General features: G+C 31.2%; 1 protein-coding gene and 1 long non-coding RNA gene across 2 annotated transcripts; both read right to left on the bottom strand.

The window, feature by feature from the left end:
* Nucleotides 1-4,436: 4,436 nt before the first annotated feature.
* LOC119611294 (putative uncharacterized protein DDB_G0286901) lies at nucleotides 4,437-17,143 on the bottom strand. Its single transcript, XM_037966828.1, is given in 12 exon segments — nucleotides 4,437-4,874; nucleotides 4,876-4,908; nucleotides 4,983-5,043; nucleotides 7,251-7,358; nucleotides 7,538-7,721; nucleotides 7,790-8,017; nucleotides 8,088-8,188; nucleotides 11,020-11,480; nucleotides 11,551-11,741; nucleotides 11,743-12,425; nucleotides 14,174-14,893; nucleotides 16,745-17,143. Coding segments are annotated over 10 exon segments (2,334 nt in total). The 5' UTR covers nucleotides 12,412-12,425; nucleotides 14,174-14,893; nucleotides 16,745-17,143; the 3' UTR covers nucleotides 4,437-4,576.
* Nucleotides 17,144-21,535: 4,392 nt separating this feature from the next.
* On the bottom strand, nucleotides 21,536-21,817 carry LOC119611300. The gene is made up of 2 exons (XR_005232059.1): nucleotides 21,623-21,817; nucleotides 21,536-21,569 (listed from the first exon to the last, which is right to left on the bottom strand). It is a non-coding gene; the product is annotated as an uncharacterized LOC119611300 (long non-coding RNA).
* Between the last annotated feature and the right edge of the window lie 683 nt (nucleotides 21,818-22,500).

Raw genomic sequence — 22,500 nt, 5'->3', positions numbered from 1 at the left:
AAGCGATTGATTTTCTATAGAAAATAAGAAGTTATTAAAAAAAAAGAGTGATGACTCTCTATAGAAAACCATTGATTTTTCTATAGCAATTGTGAAGCTCCTGTAAAGAGAGAACTATTTCTTTTAGAAAATATTTTTTATAGAAAATGTGAAGATGTTCTAAAAAACGATTGCATTTCAATAGCAAATGCGAAGTTGTTGTAAAGAGCGAATGATTTCCTTTAGAAAATATGAAGTTCTTGTAAAGAGTGAGTGATTTTCTATAGAAAATGTGAAGCTCTTGTAAAGAGCGAACTATTTCCTTTAGAAAATATGAAGTTCTTGTAAAGAGTGAGTGATTTTCTATCGAAATGTGAAAATGTTCTAAAAAAGATTGCATTTCTATAGCAAATGTGAAGTTGTTGTAAAGAGCGAATGATTTCCTTTAGAAAATATGAAGTTCTTGTAAAGAGTGAGTGATTTTCTATAGAAAATGTGAAGCTTGTGAAAATGGAGATTGATTTTCTATAGAAAATGTGAAATTGTTGAAACAGCGATTGATTTTCTATAGAAAATTTGATGTTCTTGTAAAGAGCAATTTATTTTCTTTAGAAAAAGTGAAGTTCTTGTAAAGAGCCATTAATTTTCTAAGGAAAATATGAAATGTTTGATTTTCTATAGAAAATGTGAAACTGTTGTAAAGAACTTTTGACTTCTAAAGAAAATTTTTAAAATTGTATTGTTTACTTAAGGAAATGAAAAAAAAATCTTTTAATTTTTTTTTAAATCTTTAATTATTTTATGCGTTTTTAATTTGAAGTATATAGTATATGAATAAAATAAAATCAAAATTGTTTTGTTGTTGTTTTGTTTTATAACCGTAATTTCGACAAAAATAACCTAACATTTTCTTAAAGAACTTAAACATAATCTTAAATTGAAAAATTCAATTTTTTTATTTTATTTTTTATTATTATTATTTTTTTTTTTTTGGTTCAAATACACATCTTGTCCAAACATTTATATGAGGGGGAGTTTTCTTTATTTTTATTATTATATATTTTTGTTTATGAAATAAAGTGCAATCATTTTACAATTTTTTTCATTTTATTTTTCCTGTTCGCTTGTTTGTTTACTTTAATTATTTTTTTATATCCTTTTTTTATTTATTTTAAGGGATTTAATTAATTTGTTTTTATTACTTATATAGTTAATGTATATAGAATCGTGTGTGTTATATAAGATGTAGGTATAGTTTATGCGGTTTTGCTTTATTTTGTTTATATAACTTTCTATAAAAAGGTAAACATTTTTTTATTTTATTCTTTTAATATTCACTGCTGCTGCACATTTTATGTTTTCTTTTCTTTTCTTTTTTTTTTTTTGGATTTATTATAATTTTTTACTTTTACTTTAGTTATTTTTTAAAAGGGGGAGGTTTTATTTTATTTTTTTATAGTTTTTTTTTTCTTTCTTATATTTTTTTTTGTTATTTTAAAGAGAATTTCTAACAACTCTGTATATACGAATTTTGCTTAATTTTTTTTTTATATTTTGTTTTTAAATTTCTGTTTAATGTTTAGCGTAGAGATGGTAGTGCCTAAAATAGTTTTTTCGAAGTTCAACCTTAACAGTTGCTGGTGATTTATTTTTAAATTTATTTAACTGCTCTTTAGAGAATAATAGTTGCGTTTTTTTCTAAGATATTTAAAACTTAAGTTGAACTTCTTTTATTTTTATGCTAAAAATTTATTTAATTTGTTATTTAGCGATAAAAAAAATAAGGTTAAAATGTTTATTTTATGTTAAGTTTTTTAAGTTTTATAAAAGTTTTTAAATTTTTTACACCAGAGAGGCTCTTTTTAAAGAGAAAAACTTTTGCTATAGAAAATATGTAACTCTTTTAAAAAGAAAACATTTTTCTAAAGAAAATTTTAATCTCTTTAAAAGAGATAACCATTTTCTATCTAAAAATTTACTTTCTTATAAAGAGAGACCAATATTTTATAGAAATTTTACTCTCTCATAAAGACTAAAACATTTTCTATCTAAAAATTTACTCTCTTATAAATAGAGACACCTTTTCTATAAAAAATTTTACTCTCCTATAGAGAGAGATAAATTAACCATAGAAAATTTTACTCTTTTATAAAAAGAGACTAATTTTCTGTAGAAAATTTTACTCTCTTATAAAAAGAGAAAAATTTTCTTTAAATAATTTTACTTTCTTATTAAGAGATAAATGTTCTTTTGAAAATTTTACTCTATTATAAAGAGAGAACAATTATCTATAGAAAATGTTACTCTCTTATAAAAAATTTTCTATAGAAAATTTTACTCTCTTAAAAAGAGAGACCATTTTTCTATAGGAAATTTTACTCTCTTATAAAGAGAGAACCATTCTCTATAGAAAATGTTACTCTCTTATAAAGGAGACAAATTCTTTATAGAAACTTTAACTCTATTTTCCAAAGAAAATTTGACTCTCTTAAAAGAGAGAATAATTTTCTATAAAAAGATTTGTTTTCTTATAAAAAGAAAACTCGATTATAAGGAGAGAGTAGATTTCTTTATAAAATCAGATAGACTCAGTATAATCCGTAGTATAGTCTAAGCTATAGTCTAATCTATAGTGTAGTTTATAGTCTGGTCTAAAGTCTAGTCTGGTCTATAGTTTTGTCTAGTCTATAGTCGACTTTATACTCTAGTCTATAGTCTATTATACAATCTAGTCTATAGACTAGTCCATAGTCTAATCTATAGTTTAGTCTATAGTCTGGTCTATAGTTTATTATATAGTCGACTTTATATTCTAGTATATAGTCTACTTTATAGTCTAGTATATAGTCTATTCTACAGACTAGTTTATAGTTTAGTCTATAGTCTAGTCTGTAGATAGCCTATAGTCTAGTCTACAGTTCAGTCTATAGTCTAGTTTATTATCTAGTATATAGTATATTCTATAGTTTAGTCTATAGTTTAGTCTGTAGACTAGTCTATAGTCTAGTCTTGTCAATAGTCTAGTCTATAGTTTAGTCTATAGTTTAGTCTATAGTCTAGTCTATTGTCTAGTCTATAGTTTAGTCTATAGTCTAGTCAATAGTCTAGTCTATAGTCTAGTCTATAGTCTAGTCTATAGTTTATTCTATAGTCTACTTCATTGTCTAGTCTATAGTATATTCTGCAATCAATTCTTAGTCTATAGTCTAATCTATTGTCTAGTCTATAGTTTAGTCTATAGTCCAGTCTAATGTCTACTCTATAGTTTAGTCTATAGTATAGTCAACAGTCTAGTCTATGGTATAGTCTAGTCTATTGTCTAGTTTACAGTCTAGTTTATAGTCTAGTCTATAATCTAGTTAATAGTCTTGTTTATAGTCTAGTCTATAGTCAAGTTTATAGTCGAGTCTATAGTCTAAAATCTAAAAAAGTACTATTTTTGTTATAAGTTAGTATTATTTTAAAATTATCCATGCCTGATATAAATACGATTTTCTCTTAAATTTTAACTTAAAAAACCGACACAAAATAAACATTTTCTTTTCATAAAGAAAACTAACATTTGTTATAATAATAAAAACAGATTTCTTTTGTTTGTTTTTTTAGTTTTGTTTAAATCAATATATAATAAACATTATTTATAAAGACTTTTGCTTTTGTGTAACCAATTAGTTATTTTTGTTGTTGTTTAAGCCATCATCAAAGCATATTGAATTCGTCGTTAAAAACGTGTTTTTGTGAAAAAAACAATTAATTATTAAGTTTATATTTAACAACATAAAATCATTGTAATTACATACGTTTTTTTTTTTTTCTAAAAAAAAAGAAGTTAAATGAGAGCAATATCCGTTTAACGGATAAAAAAATTAATTCCTTTTTTAACGCAAACTTATATTTAACAAAAAAATATATATATAAACTATAGCTTTATATTAAAAAACAAAAGTTTAATTAAAGGGTCAGCAAATTCAATATACTTTAGATAATTAAAAAATTAAAAAAAAGTGTTTAAAACAATACATTTTTGTGTGTTTAGGTGTGTTGTAGTAGTTTAGATTAAAAATTAATTAATAACGTTACAATTTAAACGTTGAAAATGTTTGGGGAGGAAATTATAATTAAAATAGAGAATTAATGAAAAAAAATTTGTTAAAAAAAGAAAACTGGGGCAGGTAAAAGTAGAATCTATAGAAATGTAATTAAAGTTAAAACTAAATTACCAGGGCTTAAGAGCAAAGAAAAAAGATGTATGAGAGAACATTAATGTTGATTGAAGGCTCCACTTTACAGTGAGTGTTAAGAGGCGGGGAGGAGTCGGTGTTGGATGATAATGCTTTTGATGCCGTTGATGTAGTATGTGTGTTGGTGTGTGTAGGGTGTATAGTAAATTTTGTAAAATTAAAGCGTACATAATAAAACATAAATGTAATTTTTTGTTGGTTTTCATATTTTTGTTGTTTTTTTTTTTCTTTTGTTATATATAATGATGATAATTATTTGTCAACAACACTAGCCGTAGTTGTAGTTGTTTTTTTTTTTCTTTCTTCTTTTACTTATTCTTTTTTACGTTTTCTTGTTGTTGCTGTTGTCATACACATCAGAGTACTTCAACTTTTGGCCTTTTGGCACCAGCATCACATTCATCATCACCTGATTCCATATTACCACTATAATCTGTGGGCATTTCCTCATAGATAATGTCTGGATGTAGACCTTGTAGATTTTGTTGATGATGTTGCTGCTGCTGTTGCAAAGTTACCACCGTATTACCACCACCACCAGTACCAGCAGCCATTGCATGATTACGTTTGAGAGCAATTAAAGCACCTACACCACCACCTCCGCCGCCGCCACCACCACCACCTATTTCCTGTTGATGTTGTTGTGTTATAAATCGTATTTTGATTTGTTATATAATAGGGGCTGCTGCTGTAAGTAAACAAGTGAAGTGAAAGAAATGATGTTAGTAAATGAGGAGAGTAAGAAGAGATTTTTAAATTTACCTGAATTGTTGGGTATTATTAGCGCTGGATTGTTGAATATTCTGATTTTGATAAATAATTTCTGTAAAAAAGATAAATTATTATAAAGAGAATCAATTTTTTAAGAAAATTTACTCTCATTATAAGAGGCAGAATATTTTCTATAGAAAGTTATACCCTCAAGTTCAGATCTAGTTCAATTCTTGTTCTGTTCTAGTTCAGTCCTAGTTTAGTTTTAGTTTAGTTCTAGTTCAGTTCTAGTTCAGTTCTAGTTCAGTTCTAGTTCAGTTCTAGTTCAGTTCTAGTTCAGTTCTAGTTTAGTTCTAGTTCAGTTCTAGTTTAGTTCTAGTTTAGTTCTAGTTCAGTTCTAGTTCAGTTCTAGTTCAGTTCTAGTTCAGTTCTAGTTCATTCTAGTTCAGTTCTAGTTCAGTTCTAGTTCAGTTCTAGTTCAGTTCTAGTTCAGTTCTAGTTCAGTTCTAGTTCAGTTCTATTCAGTTCTAGTTCAGTTCTAGTTCAGTTCTAGTTCAGTTCTAGTTCAGTTCTATTCAGTTCTAGTTCAGTTCTAGTTCAGTTCTAGTTCAGTTCTAGTTCAGTTCTAGTTCAGTTTTTCATCTAGTTCAGTTCTAGTTCAGTTCTAGTTCAGTTCTAGTTCAGTTCTAGTTCTAGTTCAGTTCTAGTTCAGTTCTAGTTCAGTTCTAGTAGTTCAGTTCTAGTTCAGTTCTATTTAGTTCAGTTTTCAGTTCTAGTTCGTTCTAGTTCAGTTCTAGTTCAGTTCTAGTTCAGTTCTAGTTCAGTTCTAGTTCAGTTCTACTTCAGTTCTAGTTCAGTTCTAGTTCAGTTCTAGTTCAGTCTAGTTCAGTTCTAGTTCAGTTTAGTTCAGTTCTAGTTCGTTCTAGTTCAGTTCTAATTCATATCTAGTTTCAGTTCTAGTTCAGTTCTAGTTCAGTTCTAGTTCAGTTCTAGTTAGTTCTAGTTCAGTTCTAGTTCATATCTAGTTCAGTTCTAGTTCAGTTCTAGTTCAGTTCTAGTTCAGTTCTAGTTCAGTTCTAGTTCAGTTCTAGTTCAGTTCTAGTTCAGTTCTAGTTCAATTCGACTTCAGTTCTACTTCAGTTCTAGTTCAGTTTAGTTCAGTTCTAGTTCAGTTCTAGTTCAGTTCTAGTTCAGTTCTATTCAGTTCTAGTTAGTTCTAGTTCAGGTTCCTGTTCTAGTTCAGTTCTAGTTCAGTCTAGTTCAGTTCTAGTTCAGTTTCTACTTCAGTTCTACTTCAGTTTCTACGTCAGTTCTAGTGGTTCCCTCCGTTACAGTTCCGTTCTAAGTTCAGTTCTAGTTCAGTTCTAGTTCAGTTCTAGTTCAGTTCTAGTTCAGTTCTAGTTCACGTTCTAGTTCAGGTCAGTTCTAGATTCAGTTTCTAGTTCAGTTCTAGTTCGATAGTTCATATCTAGTTTAGTTCTAGGAATTCAGTTCTAGTTCAGTTCTAAGTTCAGTTCTAAGTTCAGTTCTAGTTCAATTCTAGTTCAGTTCTGTTCTAGTTCAGTTCTAGTTCAGTTCTAGTTCAGTTCTACTTCAGTTCTACTGCCGTTCTAGTCAGTTCTAGTTCAGATTCTACTTCAGTCTACTTCAGTTCTAGTTCAGTTCTAGTTCAGTTCTAGTTCAGTTCTAGTTCAGTTCTAATTCAGTTCTAATTTCATATCTAGTTCAGTTCTAGTTCAGTTCTAGTCAGTTTGCTAGTTCAGTTCTAGTTCAGTTCTAGTCAGTTCTAGTTAGTTCTAGTTCAGTTCTAGTTCATATCTAGTTCAGTTCTATCAGTTCTAGTTCAGTTCTAGTTCAGTTCTAGTTCAGTTCTAGTTCAGTTCTAGTTCAGTTCTAGTTCAGTTCTACTTCAGTTCTACTTCAGTTCTAGTTCAGTTCTAGTTCCGTTCTAGTTCAGTTCTAGTTCAGTTCTAATTCAGTTCTAGTTAGTTCTAGTTCAGTTCTAGTTCATATCTAGTTCAGTTCTAGTTCAGTTCTAGTTCAGTTCTAGTTCAGTTCTAGTTCAGTTCTAGTTCAGTTCTAGTTCAGTTCTACTTCAGTTCTACTTCAGTTCTAGTTCAGTTCTAGTTCCGTTCTAGTTCAGTTCTAGTTCAATTCTAGTTCAGTTCTAGTTCTAGTTCAGTTCCAGTTTTGTTCTAGTTCAGTTCTAGTTTAGATTTAGTGCAGTTAGAAAATAACACTCTGTTATAAAGAGTAACAAATTTCTGGTGAAAGCCATTTTATTTAAGAAATTATAACTTATTTTTATCTCATACTCACCATTATCAACATTACGATTTTCCAAAGACATGCCTGGTGAACCAGGTGCTGATTGTAGAACAATATCTTGTAGCGGTGAACTTTCACGTGAATTATCAGCCGAATATTCTACAATTAGCAAAAAAGTAAACAAAAAACATAAAAAAAACACAAACAAAATTAACAACAACCAAAAAAAAAAGTTGGAAGAAAAAGAAAAAAACAAAATGAAATCACACAATGAAAATTAAAATAAATTTATGCAATGCAGAAGAAAAAATATTACACACCAAAATAAGTATAATTACCCATGTGACTTGGTGAAACAGGTGCTGAACGTGGCATGCCATACGATGGGCGAAAACCTTGGCTACTGCGTTGGCGACGTTTCTTATAGCTATGATCTATTAATTTGGCGCCACTATCAGGATCAATGCGCCAAAAGCTACCCTTGCCGGGTTCATCTTGAGAGCGTGCAACTTTATGAAATACCTGGGAAAATAAACAAAAATGTAATGCAATAATTAGAATAATTGTTTTAGTTTTTTTTCTTTATTTACAAACCTATTTAAACTGAGATTATGACGTATGGAATTTTGCCAACCCTTATTAGTTTCTTTACGATAATAAGGATAATGTTTAACAATAAATGAATAAATGCCCGACAATGTCAATTGTTTATCTGGTGCTGCGGATATAGCCTGTACAATTAATTGAGCATAACTGTAAGGTGGTTTCTCATTATGATTATAACTGGCCGTTGAGGGCGTTTGGAATAAATCTTGTTGCTGCAAATAAATGGAATACCATAAATTAATAAAGTTTTATTTAAAAAATTGTGTTTGTGTTTTTACTTACATTTTGTAAATTATTATTACTATAATTATTATAATTATTTTGATTCTGATGAAAACCTTGACGCGGGCTAGCCGGACAACTATTGGCTGCACTTATTGTACCTAAAGGGGAATAAGTTAAAAGTTTTTTTTATTATTAGAGCATTAGTTTTATTTAGGGATGTTTTATTTTAGTTTGATGTGGGGTAAATGTATGGATTTTTGTGTTTTTTTATTGTTCTATTTAATGATTTTATTGTTTTTGTTATTATTTTTCCCACTCTTCGTTTTTGGGGAACTTAGTTTTAGAGGTATGTAGTTTCATTGCTGGTTTTATGTACTTTTGTAAAGTAGCAAATCAATTTATTCAAAATTTTGTATAAGAACTAAATGGGGAGAAGGTGAAGTTTAATAAACTTTGATATTTATCTGTTGTTTTGTAATTTGATTCAAAATAAATCGATTTTGAAAAATTTTACTATATCTCAATAAATGAGTGTTGTTTCTATGGAAAATTTCGTGCTCTTTATAAGATATTGCTATTTGTATATGAGATCGACATTTTCTTTAGAAACTTTTGAGAGCGACATTTTCTATAGAAGAGAGCAACATATTGTATAGAAAATTTTACTCTCTTTATTAAAGGACAATATGTTTTAAAGACAATTGTATTCTTTTTCGTTTAAGAGAGTGAATTCTGTGCTAGTTCAGTTCTGGTTCAGTTCTAGTTCAGTTCTAGTTCAGTTCTAGTTGAGTTCTAGTTCAGTTCTAGTTGAGTTCTAGTTCAGTTCTAGTTCAGTTCTAGTTCAGTTCTAGTTCAGTTCTAGTTCAGTTCTAGTTCAGTTCTAGTTCAGTTCTAGTTCAGTTCTAGTTCAGTTCTAGTTCAGTTCTAGTTCAGTTCTAGTTCAGTTCTAGTTCAGTTCTAGTTCAGTTCTAGTTCAGTTCTAGTTCAGTTCTAGTTCAGTTCTAGTTCAGTTCTAGTTCAGTTCTAGTTCAGTCTAGTTCAGTTCTAGTTCAGTTCTAGTTCAGTTCTAGTTCAGTTCTAGTTCAGTTCTAGTTCAGTTCTAGTTCAGTTCTAGTTCAGTTCTAGTTCAGTTCTAGTTCAGTTCTAGTTCAGTTCTAGTTCAGTTCTAGTTCAGTTCTAGTTCAGTTCTAGTTCAGTTCTAGTTCAGTTCTAGTTCAGTTCTAGTTCAGTTCTAGTTCAGTTCTAGTTCAGTTCTAGTTCAGTTCTAGTTCAGTTCTAGTTCAGTTCTAGTTCAGTTCTAGTTCAGTTCTAGTTCAGTTCTAGTTCAGTTCTAGTTCAGTTCTAGTTCAGTTCTAGTTCAGTTCTAGTTCAGTTCTAGTTCAGTTCTAGTTCAGTTCTAGTCAGTTCTAGTTCAGTTCTAGTTCAGTTCAGTTCAGTTCTAGTTCAGTTCTAGTTCAGTTCTAGTTCAGTTCTAGTTCAGTTCTAGTTCAGTTCTAGTTCAGTTCTAGTTCAGTTCTAGTTCAGTTCTAGTTCAGTTCTAGTTCAGTTCTAGTTCAGTTCTAGTTCAGTTCTAGTTCAGTTCTAGTTCAGTTCTAGTTCAGTTCTAGTTCAGTTCTAGTTCAGTTCTAGTTCAGTTCTAGTTCAGTTCTAGTTCAGTTCTAGTTCAGTTCTAGTTCAGTTCTAGTTCAGTTCTAGTTCAGTTCTAGTTCAGTTCTAGTTCAGTTCTAGTTCAGTTCTAGTTCAGTTCTAGTTCAGTTCTAGTTCAGTTCTAGTTCAGTTCTAGTTCAGTTCTAGTTCAGTTCTAGTTCAGTTCTAGTTCAGTTCTAGTTCAGTTCTCGTTCAGTTCTAGTTCAATTCTAGTTCAGTTCTAGTTCAATTCTAGTTCAGTTCTAGTTCATTTCTTGTTCATTTCTAGTTCATTTCTGTTCTAGTTCAGTTCTAGTTCAGTTTTATTTCAGTTCTAGTTCAGTTCTAGTTCAATTCTAGTTCAGTTCTAGTTCAGTTCTAGTTCAGTTCTAGTTGAGTTTCTAGTTCAGTTCTAGTTCAGTTCTAGTTCAGTTCTAGTTCAGTTCTAGTTCAGTTCTAGTACAGTTCTAGTTCAGTTCTAGTTCAGTTCTAGTTCAGTTCTGGTTCAGTTCTAGTTCAGTTCTAGTTCAGTTCTAGTTCAGTTCTAGTACAGTTCTAGTTCAGTTCTAGTTCAGTCTAGTTCAGTTCTGGTTCAGTTCTAGTTCAGTTCTAGTTTATTTCTAGTTCAGTTCTAGTACAGTTCTAGTACAGTTCTAGTTCAGTTCTAGTTCAGTTCTAGTTCAGTTCTAGTTCAGTTCTAGTTCAGTTCTAGTTCAGTTCTAGTTCAGTTCTAGTTCAGTTCTAGTTCAGTTCTAGTTCAGTTCTAGTTCAGTTCTAGTTCAGTTCTAGTTCTGTTCTAGTTCTGTTTCTAGTTCTGTTCTAGATCTGTTCTAGTTCTGTTCTAGATCTGTTCTAGATCAGTTCTAGATCAGTTCTATTTCAGTTCTAGTTCAGTTCTTGTTGAGTTTAAGTTCAGTTCTTGTTCAGTTCTAATTCAGGTCTTGTTGAGTTCTAGTTCAGTTCTTGTTGAGTTTAAGTTCAGTTATAGTTCAATTCTAGTTCAGTTCTAGTTCAGGTCTTGTTGAGTTCAGTCCTAGTTCAGTTAAGTTTTAGTTAAGTTCTAGTTCAGTTCAATAAAAAATTTGTAATAGAGTAAACTTAAAAAAAAGCTTTCAAATATCTATTTTTCGTGGCGTGGTTTTAAAAAAGAAAATTTTGATTTGAAATAAAGCAATTGAACACAAACTTTATATTAATTTCGACTAAATACTTTTTCATCACCAAAAAAATTGATTTCAATCATATAAAAATGAAAATTAAAGAAAAAATTTCAACTGAAACTAATCTTGGAAAACAAACAGAGAAAAACGTAATAAAAACAAAGGTAAAATAGTAGTTAACAAATACAAAGAATTTGACTTGCCAGTTGGTGATAAATAAGGAGACTTTTGTTCCTTTTTGGGTATAGATATTTTAAGTGGTGAATAAATAACATTCGAATTATCCATAGGTAGTAAATGAGAACCACCTGAAGAGCTTAAATGTTGTTGCTGCTGCTGAGACGATGATATATGCTGCATTTGATGAATGCCACCGCCACCTCCTCCGCCGCCGCCACCATGCAATTGCTGCTGATGTAATTCCTCGGCTGAAGCAGGTGATATAATAACTTGATGAACATTGCCTACACTGCCACCACCATGGCCACTTATAAGATGATGAGAAGAGGCGGATGAGGAAGAAATATTATGATGATGATTGTTATTCAAAGAGTTATTACTCAAATTATTAACACCACCAACAACCACATTTGTGGGTGAATCCGTATGCAAGAAACTTTCAAATTGTATGCGTATCTCAGTGCTGGGAAAACGGAAATAACAACTAAAAGCACAAAGGAGAAAGTTAGAAACATAAAATTAAATTGTTAAGAGTCCAAAGTTAAGTAGCTCACCTTGCTGGCAATTTTAAAGGATCGGCATTGCGCCTCTGCAAGAAATCATCCACAAATATACCATTCTTACTCAAACATTGTACATAGAAATCACGAGTATCGGCATCAAACAGTACTTGAAAATGTTTGCGCGACACTAGATTATTTTCGGCCACATGAAAATGAACATGAGATGTTGATGAATTACGACCCGATTATGGTGCAGGCCTCGGTGATGTAAAGAAATTCATCTTCATATTTTAAATAGCCGACAGCATGATCGGGTGGTGGCGGTGGTCTTTGTTGTTGTTGCAATTGAAATTGTTGTAAAGGGGCAGGTGGGGTTGTTGTTGTCGTCGTATTATTGGAATTATTCCGATTATTATGATTTAAAGAGGCAGAAGAGGAATTCGTATTATTGTTGTTATGAGCAGGAGAAGAATTTAAATCATCACTATTGTTGGTAGTATTACTGATGCTATTGTTATTGTTATTGCTGAGAGCTGAACCATGATGCAATTGCAACATATCTTTAGCTATAGCGACAGTGGCAGCGTCGGCCGTAACCGTAACACTGCTGCTGTTGCTGGTATTTAAATTATTGCTGCTTATGGTGAGGCTGTTATTTAAACTGTTGGTGGTGGTGGTGGTGCTGCTGCTGTTGTTGCTGCTCTTGGTGGTTGTTAAAGGACCACTTTTAATAGATGTTGCTGTTGTTGTTGTTAATTTTAAGGTGGTTGTATTACTGTTGTTGTTATAATTGTTGTTTGTGAGTTTTATATTTGAGTTGTTGTTGTTGCTGCTGCTACTGCTGTTATTTTGGAGTAATTGGGTGGGCGGGATATTAAGGCTTCTATTTGTTGTTGTAGAACCGGTGGCCATGAACTAGTAAGATACTGAAATTGTAATAAAAGTATAAGTTTTTTCAGACTGCTTAGACTATAGATAATATTAATGTTTAGGAAATAAAACAGAATAGAAAATTAACCAAACTATAGAATATCTTCTAGACTACACTATAGACTAGTGTGTAGACTAAACTATAGACTAGACTATGAACTGGAATATAGACTAGACAAGACTATAGAATATATTATAGACAGACCTTAGATTAAACTGAATATATGCTTTACTAAGACAACTATAGACTAGACTATAGATTAGGGTATACACTAGACTATATACCAGACTACAGACCAGACTATAGATTAGACTGTAGACTGGTTTGTAGCATGTGTATAATATGGCCTATAATCTAGTCTTTAATTTGAACTTTAGTCTAGACTAAAGTCCAGATTATAGAGCAGACTATAGGCTAGACTTTAGACCATACTCTAAACTAGTCTATTAACAAGATTGTAGCCTAAACTATAGATTAAATTATAAAGCAGACCATAGACTACAGTATTAGATCTAATTTTCCTGAAAATAAAACCTTGTTAAAATAAAACTTAGTATGTAGTTTATATTGTTGGCCTTAAGTCTTCCATTTCAAATTATCCAATTAGAATCTATAAGTTCTTTAATTTTTGTTGGAAATCGTATATCGAAACTGAAAAATAAAAGTTTCTAATTCGATTTTATAACATTTTTGTATTACTATTAAAAATTGACAAGTTTCCTTTGCACGAAACCAAAGCTTCTAAAAATAAAACAAATTTCCGCCGACTCATTTCCGGGCAAAAGGTATACCGGCTATTAGCTTATATAAAAGGTTTCCTTTGCATAAAACTAAACTTATTTTTGGATAAATATTGATTCTTATTTTTAAAATTTATCATATGAACTATTATTGTTTATTAGCTCATGTACCTATGACCCCAGCAGCTAGACTTTTAGATGATTCATTAAAATATAATTCCTTTGCGTAAAACTGTACTTTTTTTGGATAATTATTGGTCCCTGGACGACTTGGACTAATTAGAGTCTAATTGGTTTGCTTGTCTCTGGTGCCTGTAATTATCAAAAATATGACCTTTGACATCTTTCAATAAACTTTTGTAACAAACTATATTAACCAGCCATAAAAAAAATCCTTAAACACAAACACTAAAAACCTCTAAAATAATTTGTTATTGAAACACAATACACCTTTGACCCTTAAAAGTAAACTATGCGCGACCATATGTCAAACTTTTGCTACACACTGTATAAATTTCCAAAACAATCGCTCAACAAACATTTATTTGCATTACAATAGAAAAATTAATATTATTTCTTTTCGTTTTTTTTCACTTAATCCACGTGGATATTAAATTGTTGGATGAATGATATATTTTTTTTTAGTTGTATTTATAAATAATTTCTTAATATGTACAATAAATAATTTAGGTTACTTGTTGTGTATGCAGCAGCAACCAAACGAGCGGCAGCCACACACAAAACATAACCTTAATTTTTCAACAAAAAAATAAAAACTCAACACAAAATTTAATATTAATTACATTATTTACAACAAGTTTGTCTTACGACAATTTAATTAGAAAAAAAACTGCTTTATAAATAAATAAACGAACGCAACGAGTGACGAAAAATAAAAATATGAAAAAAAAAAATAATAAACACACTGTTGTGACTAAATAAATAAATGAACGCGAAACGAACGAGAGAACAAATGGATAATAATAAAGTTGCTAATGTTTACCTTTTTTTGTATTTCTATTACTTGTTATGTTTTGTGCTGCTAATTCTGATACGGCAAAAAAAAATATTAACGAAAAAAGAAGAAACTGATCGTCGTATATTGTTGTTGTTGCGCACTCACACGATTTGCTTGTTGTTTTTAGTTTTTTTTTTTATTCAAAATTTTCAAACGTTTAGCAACACTGTTAATTGTTTTTTTTTTTATTTTTTTCCTTTTTGCGTGTTTACAAATTGTTTGTTTTTGTTTTTTTTTCTCTACTCTTTTATGGTTTTTTAGCGGACTTTATTCAAGGTTTTTCAATAACACACAATAAGAATTTTTGTTGTTGTTGTTGTTTTTGTTTTCTATTCTTATTTTCAAGAGTTGTTTATTTTTAAGCGGAATTTTATGTTTTTGTAGTTGTTGCTACTCTTGTTGTTGTTATTGTTTTGTGCTGTCGTGTGTAAATGTAAATGAAATTTACGGTTGTTTTTCTTTTGTTTATTTATTTTCTCTGCTCTATTCATTCAATCGTTCGCTCACTATCTCACTCTCTCGCTCTATTCCCATTTGTGGACTATTTGTCTCTTTTCCTCTTTTCTTTTTAGGCTTAAAAAACCATATAAAATCGATATTGTGCGTATTTGTTGTTTTTTGCTATTATTATTATAATTTATTATTGGTGGTGGTGTTGTTAATTTGATGTTGTTGTTGTTAATGCTTTTCTCTTGTTATTGCACACTGTAATGTATAAAATGAAAAAAAGAGGAAAAAACAATTAAAAACAAATAATATAGCAAAATAAATAATAAAAAATTTTATATTCACATCAGGGATGGCAAATGGAATTTTCAAATTGTGTTTCAAGCATTAAGAATTGTACTTTTTAAATCTGATTGTAACAAATATTTGTTCAACTGTATTCGTTGTGAAACAAACCATTTCAGCAAAGTTTCTATAAATCAGAGAAGCTCAATATGGCCGTGTCATAGCACGCGTGATAGGGTAAGAAAATTCTGCTGACGCTAAGTTGATACACATACACTATAGGTTTAATTCTTCTTCTTTTTATAATGAGCAATATCAGTTGGTTTGCTCTCAACTTGAAAAACAAAATCAAATCAGTTGCTGATCAGCACTTGTCAAAGCAAGGTCTGTGCGCGACGTTTTTAAAATACACACAGAAATACAACAACAAAATTTTGAGAAAGCCGAATTAATGTAGGAGAACATGGGAGAACAGTTGATAGTTATTTATATATAGACGTTGCTATACGCTGGCTGTCAAAATCCATAATAAATATTTGACAGTTAGCATATACTTTATAGTTTGTAGTCATTTTATTAGTATACTTTATTTTGAATTGAATTCTGTTCTCTGCTGCTTTACCAACACAAATAAAACTATGGTAGTCTATGGTAGTATGTGTTTGAGCACCACTGCTATAAATCAAATACATACTTTGTTCAAAAAAAGTCGAATATCTTGTAAAAAAATCAGAAAAATCGATTCAATATAAAAAATATTATATTATTATTACAAACGTTCGTATATAATAATAAAATCTGTCTGAAAATAATATTTAAAAAATTTTACATTTCAACAAAAACATTAAAAGATAAGTTAAAAAACTCGAAAATGTCCAAATGACTATAGTGTAGTCTAGACGGGTCTTAAGACTATACAATAGACTGGTCTATATAATAGCCCAAAGACAAATTTATAAATATTACTCTATATACAACATATAAACTAATCCATAGACTAGATAGAATAGCGTAAAGATTAATTCAAAGACTAAATATACTATACTATAAAAAAGTCATTAGACTAGCCCATAAAAAGAACTATATAAGCCTATTGAAATTGTATTTTAAATATACCCTTGCACTTTTTGTTAGATTATTTCAATAAGGTAAATTTTGAAGCGCAGCAAATATCAAATAAAGTACAATTGTATAAATTTTTCCAACCCTGATACAAATACAGTATAATAAAAATACAACTCTGTTTGCCAAGTGTTTTTCTTTTGCTGGTTTATTTTGCTCATCATCAACGTCGTTAAAAATATATATTGTATATAAAAAAAGCCGCTTTGTTTTGTATTCATAGTTTTTTTTTTGTACAAGACTCCACCTGTATATTTTTTTAGAATGTTTTTCGGCTTTAAAGCGTAAATACAAAAACACAAATAAATATATGTGGCCCGCTTACCCCAACCCTGTGTTTTTTTTGTTAAAGGAAATGTTTTCATAAGACCCATTTCTAACCATAACCCCCTGCCAACCCCTTTTTAAGACCCTTGCAGCTATTTAGCAATTTTAGCAAATAAAAAATCCTCCATTAAACAGCCAAAACCAACAAAACAACGACGACGATTGCGTAAAAACTTACCAAGCAGCAAATTAATTTTTCTTATATTTTCAACAATTGTTAACAAAAAAAAACTTGATCCCTGATTATTTACCACAAAACTTTAGCAAGCATATAGAATATTTTAATTTCCATTAAAAACTTTAACTTGTTTTTTTGTTTTCAATATATTTTTTTCTGGGCGGCATTTATTAATTTTAACACTATTATTTATTTACCCTTTTTTTCTATTGATTATTATGTTTATTTTTCGTTTTTTTATTAAATAAATAATTTTTTTCTTGACAATTTTAAAGCTTAGCACGTTTTTTGTTTTCCGTCCCCGTTTTAGTGCGGCTGTTTCTATGTCGCGTATTTTTTATTTTATTTTTTTTTTTCTTCACTCACGTAGTGTTTTTGTGTTGGTGTAAAATTTGTGTATATTTTTCTGTATATGTGTAGGTATATTTTTATTTTTTTCCACTTTTTCCTTTATATATTCATCAAGAAAAAATTTTTTCTATCTCATTCCTGTTGTTTACTTTATACCAATGAGAAAATTTTTCTTATTACAATTTTTAAGTTGGTAAAGGGTCTCCCCTTAGGCTATTTAACTTAATTAAATTTAACCACAAAAAAAGCTTGTTTTTTATTACAAGTTTTAATAATTTATTATAACAATTTAACAATAATATTATTGTTTTTATAACGCGGTTACTCGCCTTTTCTGTGCTGTGCACGACGACCAGAGACCTGCGCCGACAAACATTAACGGCGGCGGATGCTGGCACTTAAAATTTCGGCGGCGGCTTGAAAACGGTTGTAAGCCGGCTAAGTTTTCAGCTATGTTTTTAAATTTTCAACGTTAATAAATAAAAAGCAAATATTGAACATTTTTTATAATACTCCATATTAAATAAAATCGTTACTTTATACAACTTAATATAAAAAAAACAATATTCTGCTGCCTCAAATGTTCTTAAAAAGAAAAGAATTTCAAAATAATTTTATTTTGTAATATTTCTTTTAATCTGGCAACTCTTGCTGTAAACTGTATTGTTTTTCTTTTGATCAGGTTTTACCAAGCTTCTTTGGTTGAGTAAAGACATAAAGCGGCTGATTTTATTTTATTTTTAGAAAATTACACAACATTAATTCTTGGAGGATTGAAGACACTCAGTCTTTAGTGCTGAATACGTGGGATACAATTTTCCTTGGATTTTATGGATATATGTTCATATGGATTGCCACGATATTGACGACGTTGCATCTCAAGGACAAGTTATTGACAACAAGGTTGAACAGCAAAATTCCAAGAGGAGACGTAAAAGCATATCAAACCCGGACAATGGCGCTGCTCCCATTAGCAGCAACAGATTCAGTCTCCTAGCTGACCTTGACATAGAGAGTAATGATGACTCCGCCGGCACTCCAAGGAATTACGGCACTGTTGACAAGCCAACTAATTCCACTTCAACGACACCAACTGGTAACAAATTCTGCCCCCCTATATTTTTGTACAATATTAATGTACAACATCTGGTGAGCCAACTGGAGGCGAAATCACCCAAGATAAATTTTAAAATAAAGAATGTTAACAGGAATAAATGCAAACTTTATCTTTCAGACGCCACTGTCCATACGGAAATGATGGCGGTACTTAAGGAGAAGAGGATAAATTCTTATTCATTCACTCCTAGAGAACTGAAGCAAATCTCGTTAGTTCTACGTGGCCTATATCACGGCACTGACATCGAGGAACTAAAATCACACCTGGATGGGATAACTCCCGATGTAATCTCAAAGGTTACAAAATTTACAACCCCATACTCTATGAAAAACAATTGTGACACAGGTCTTTTTCTTGTAACTTTGCACCCCGGCAAGAACTTGAGCGACATATCGCACGTAAAATTCGTACTTAGCCAGTCAGTTGTCTGGGAAAGGCCAAAGAAAAAGGATAGAGAAATACAGTGTAGACGATGTCAACATTGGGGTCATATGGCAAAAAATTGTAATTCAGACTATAAATGTGTGAAATGCGACCAACATCATCTGCCTGGTGAATGTAACCGGAATAAAAACGACAACTCAAACCCAAAATGTGTAAATTGCGGCGAAGAAGGTCACCCCGCAAATTGGCGAGGCTGCACATTCTACAAAAATTATGTGTCGAGAAAAAAACAACGCCTACGTGAGGTTCAAGAAATTAAAAGTGCTGCTAGCAGCAACGTCAACAATATATTTCATCAGCAGTTAATCCAGCCAAATCATTTGCAAGCTTTTTTCATAAGCCATCTGCGGACAATAAACCTGTTCAACCGTCAATTGTTGAAACATTTTTAAAACTTGCTGAATTTTTTCTCGAGCCAGAAGAGCTAACTCTAGAACAAGAACTCAATAACTTCATGAACGAGTACAAAAATAGGCCAAAAGTAGAAGCCAAAGGGGAGTTCCTGCGGCTTCTTAAAAAAGTTCAACAAGTTCATGGGCCATAGAATCATCAATTTTTTAACATTTAACGTCAGATCTCTCTTAGAGAGAAGTCGTCAAATAGATCTCACTAACACCCTTAACAGCAACAAAATAGATATCTGTTTTCTACAAGAATGCCATCTCCGTAGACAAAAAAAAGTCTTCTTGAATAACTACAACTTTATTTATGATAACTCCTCCATTGGAGTAGCCATTGCACTTAAAAATAACATCTCATACAAAAGAGTTGGTATCGACGACCTAAGTATTCTGGGAACATTTTTAGAACTCCAATTGAAAATAAACAACACAACCAGGAAAATCCTGGTTGGATCGCTATATGTAAAATGCAACACTACTGCTAATAATTTACGCAATAGTTTGGACAAAATACTTCTAGTGGCAAATGGTTTCGACCTATTTCTTCTTGGTGGCGATTTAAACTCCAAAAATCAAGCATGGGGTGACAGTACTGGAAACCAAAACGGCAATATTTTACAGAACTGGCTTGAAGACCATTCGTTGGATATCACAAGGATTTGTCATAACAACCCGTCATTTCCAAGCGCGAATTCATTTCTAGATCATTACCTCATAAGCACTTCCTTGATGAATAATGACACCCCCAACTACAGGATCTCATCCCTCCCGACGTTCTCGGATCATTTTCCATTGAAATTGGAAATTAATATGAATGCTTCGGATATATTACTTAATAACCCCCATTACTACACTTCCTACAAGAACACCGATTGGAAACGTTTTCAACTGGACTTAACTATCAGTTCTAATATTTTAATGCCACCGAATAACAGAAATTTGGAAAACACTGAAATTGAACAAATTATAGTAGAATTTAATGAAAGTTTCAAGTCTGCTCATGATCTACATACAACGAAAGTAGAAATTAAGAACGGCAAATTTTTATATTCCGACAAAATTAAAAATTTTTATAAGATTAAATATAGATGGCAAAGGGAATTGAAGAAAATATATCATCGCTATGGAAATAGACTGAGTAACGAATATAATATACTTTCTAAGCAAATACAGTTGCTTAAAACAATTATAAAGGATCTTGTTAATATGGAACAAGCAGACATTTTTAACAACAAACTAAAACATATCAAACCCGGACCTCATGCTTTTAAACAGGTATATAATATTGTTGGGAAACATAAATCACCTTTTTGCCACAATATCTGTATTGACAACGTTACGGTAACCAACAGTGATACATGTTCTGCGTATTTTAAGGAATACTATTCCAACATATATACGGAAAAACTTCCTGTTAATCCGGTGGCCGATCTTGCTCATCGTGTAGGCTCGCATATTGAGAATATATCACACCATATATATTCTTTCAATAGTGAGTTCAACTCTCTAGACAATGAGGATGCGTACCATTTTACAAATGTCCACAACATTAAATCGATCATATCGAACATAAAAAACAAAAAATCCAGTGGCCTCGACGGCATTTCAAATTTCTTGATAAAAAAATTCCCAGACCCAACTATTGAGCTTTTGACTATTCTCTTCAACAACTGCCTCAATAATTGTTACTTTCCACGGGCATGGAAAATAGCGAAAATTTTGCCAATGAAGAAGAAAGGCAGTTGTAATAGAGCTGAGGACTTCCGTCCAATTTCACTACTGTCAAACATTGGCAAACTGCTTGAGCATGTAATCAAATCAAAACTTGAAAATGAATTTCTGATCGAGCCCATCCCATCATATCAATTTGGGTTTAAACGCCACCATTCCACTCAACACGCCCTAATGAAATTCCACGATGATGTAACTGTGAATCTGAGGAAAAGATGCTGTACTCTGGCCATATCACTGGATATCGAGAAGGCGTTTGATTACACATGTCATAAAGGCATCCTGTATAAACTGGTAGAACTCGCTGTAGATCCATTTATTGTTAAACTTTTTAAAAGTTTCTTTACAGACCGACAATTTTGTGTTCAAATAAAGGACAGTATTTCCTCGTGCGGGTTTGTGAACAGTGGTGTACCACAGGGTAGCATTCTTGCTCCATATTTATTCAACATATTATTGTATGATTTTCCGCATACAAAAGATAACTCCACAGCAATCTTATATGCTGACGATTGTTTGGTTTACAGCCACAATGATTCGCCATTACAAGCACTGAAAAACACCGCCGCACATTTGGGTTCTATCCGTGATTTCTACGACAAATGGGGAATTAAGATAAATGCTGCAAAATCGAAGGCTATATGTATTAGAAACGCATCGGGCAAATGTGCAGACTACGTGGTCCCCCAAAGTAAATGCCTACTTCTCACACTAAATGGGATAGAAATCCCAATAAAAGACAATATAACATACCTTGGAGTTAATTTCAACAAACTTTTTAAGTTTAACTGCCATGGACGAACACTTCTGACAAAAACTAAACGCATTGCTTCGATGTTCTCTAGGTTGCTGAATAGTACTTATTTTCCCAAAAATACTAAACTCCTCCTGTACAAAGTGGCAATTAGATCCGTCTTAACATATGCTTTTCCAATATGGTTTTCCATATCTCCAACGGTTGCGAAAGAGATAGAACTTCTGGAAAGAAATATTTTACGTAAATGTATAAACCGCAACTTTAAAAATCATACGGAAAGATTTTCCAACTCATTCATCTATGAGACTGCTTCTGTGACTCCATTTTGCAAGTATGCTCTAGCTCTACAAAGGAAGTTTGTGGACCGTCTCGCTGATCATGAGAACCATCTAATGAACGAGATTTTTGCGGCACAAAGGGATATCAGCTGGCATAACCCCTATTATCTATCTCCTGTTGGAATACTCAATGAGAATATATCTTGGACGACGCCATCTACGAACTGCCAGATTTCTTCAGGAAATCCGACCAGGGGACACACAGGGGCTGATATTTTATATACACTTTTTTCGAATTTATCTGTGATATTTATACATACATATATGTGATATTTTATATACTTTGTTTACTAGATTTTGGTACCATTTTTTAAGGTTACGGGTGGTGAATTGTATTATTTTCACTGAAAATTCTACTTATTGCCTTCTAAACTGCTTTATGGATGGTTTATTGGGATCGGATAGAGTCCGATTTTATATCTATCTCTGTGGGATGAACTCCTTTCGGATAATTATATTAATTTGTGATCACGATCTGGAAACCTTTCGGTTTTAATTGGTTTAACGTTCTGTTAACTGTAAATTTTGATTTGTTCAATTTCACTGTTGTGTTAACGTTACTTGACAGTATTGTTTGTATTGTATATATTAGTTTTGATTATTGTATTGTTTATTTATTTTTAACAGACATAGCTCTGTTAGTCAACATAAATGCCGCGAGCAAGCATTGACATTTCATAAAAATATAATGTACACATAGTGTTACATCTTCCATCCATTTTGCAGGCTAGTAGCCATTTCAATTCACCGTGTATTAGAATAAGACGAATATAGTTCTAAGAAACCTTGTTACATATATCTTTACTCTTATAAG

Source organism: Lucilia sericata, unplaced genomic scaffold, assembly GCF_015586225.1.
Source record: "Lucilia sericata isolate MDLA Ls3-8-SP2 unplaced genomic scaffold, ASM1558622v1 Contig001417F_arrow, whole genome shotgun sequence".
In the NCBI taxonomy this organism is placed as follows: Eukaryota; Metazoa; Arthropoda; class Insecta; order Diptera; family Calliphoridae; genus Lucilia; species Lucilia sericata.
The sequence above is the reverse complement of the archived record's forward strand: the minus strand, read 5'-3'. Positions and strand labels throughout refer to the sequence as shown.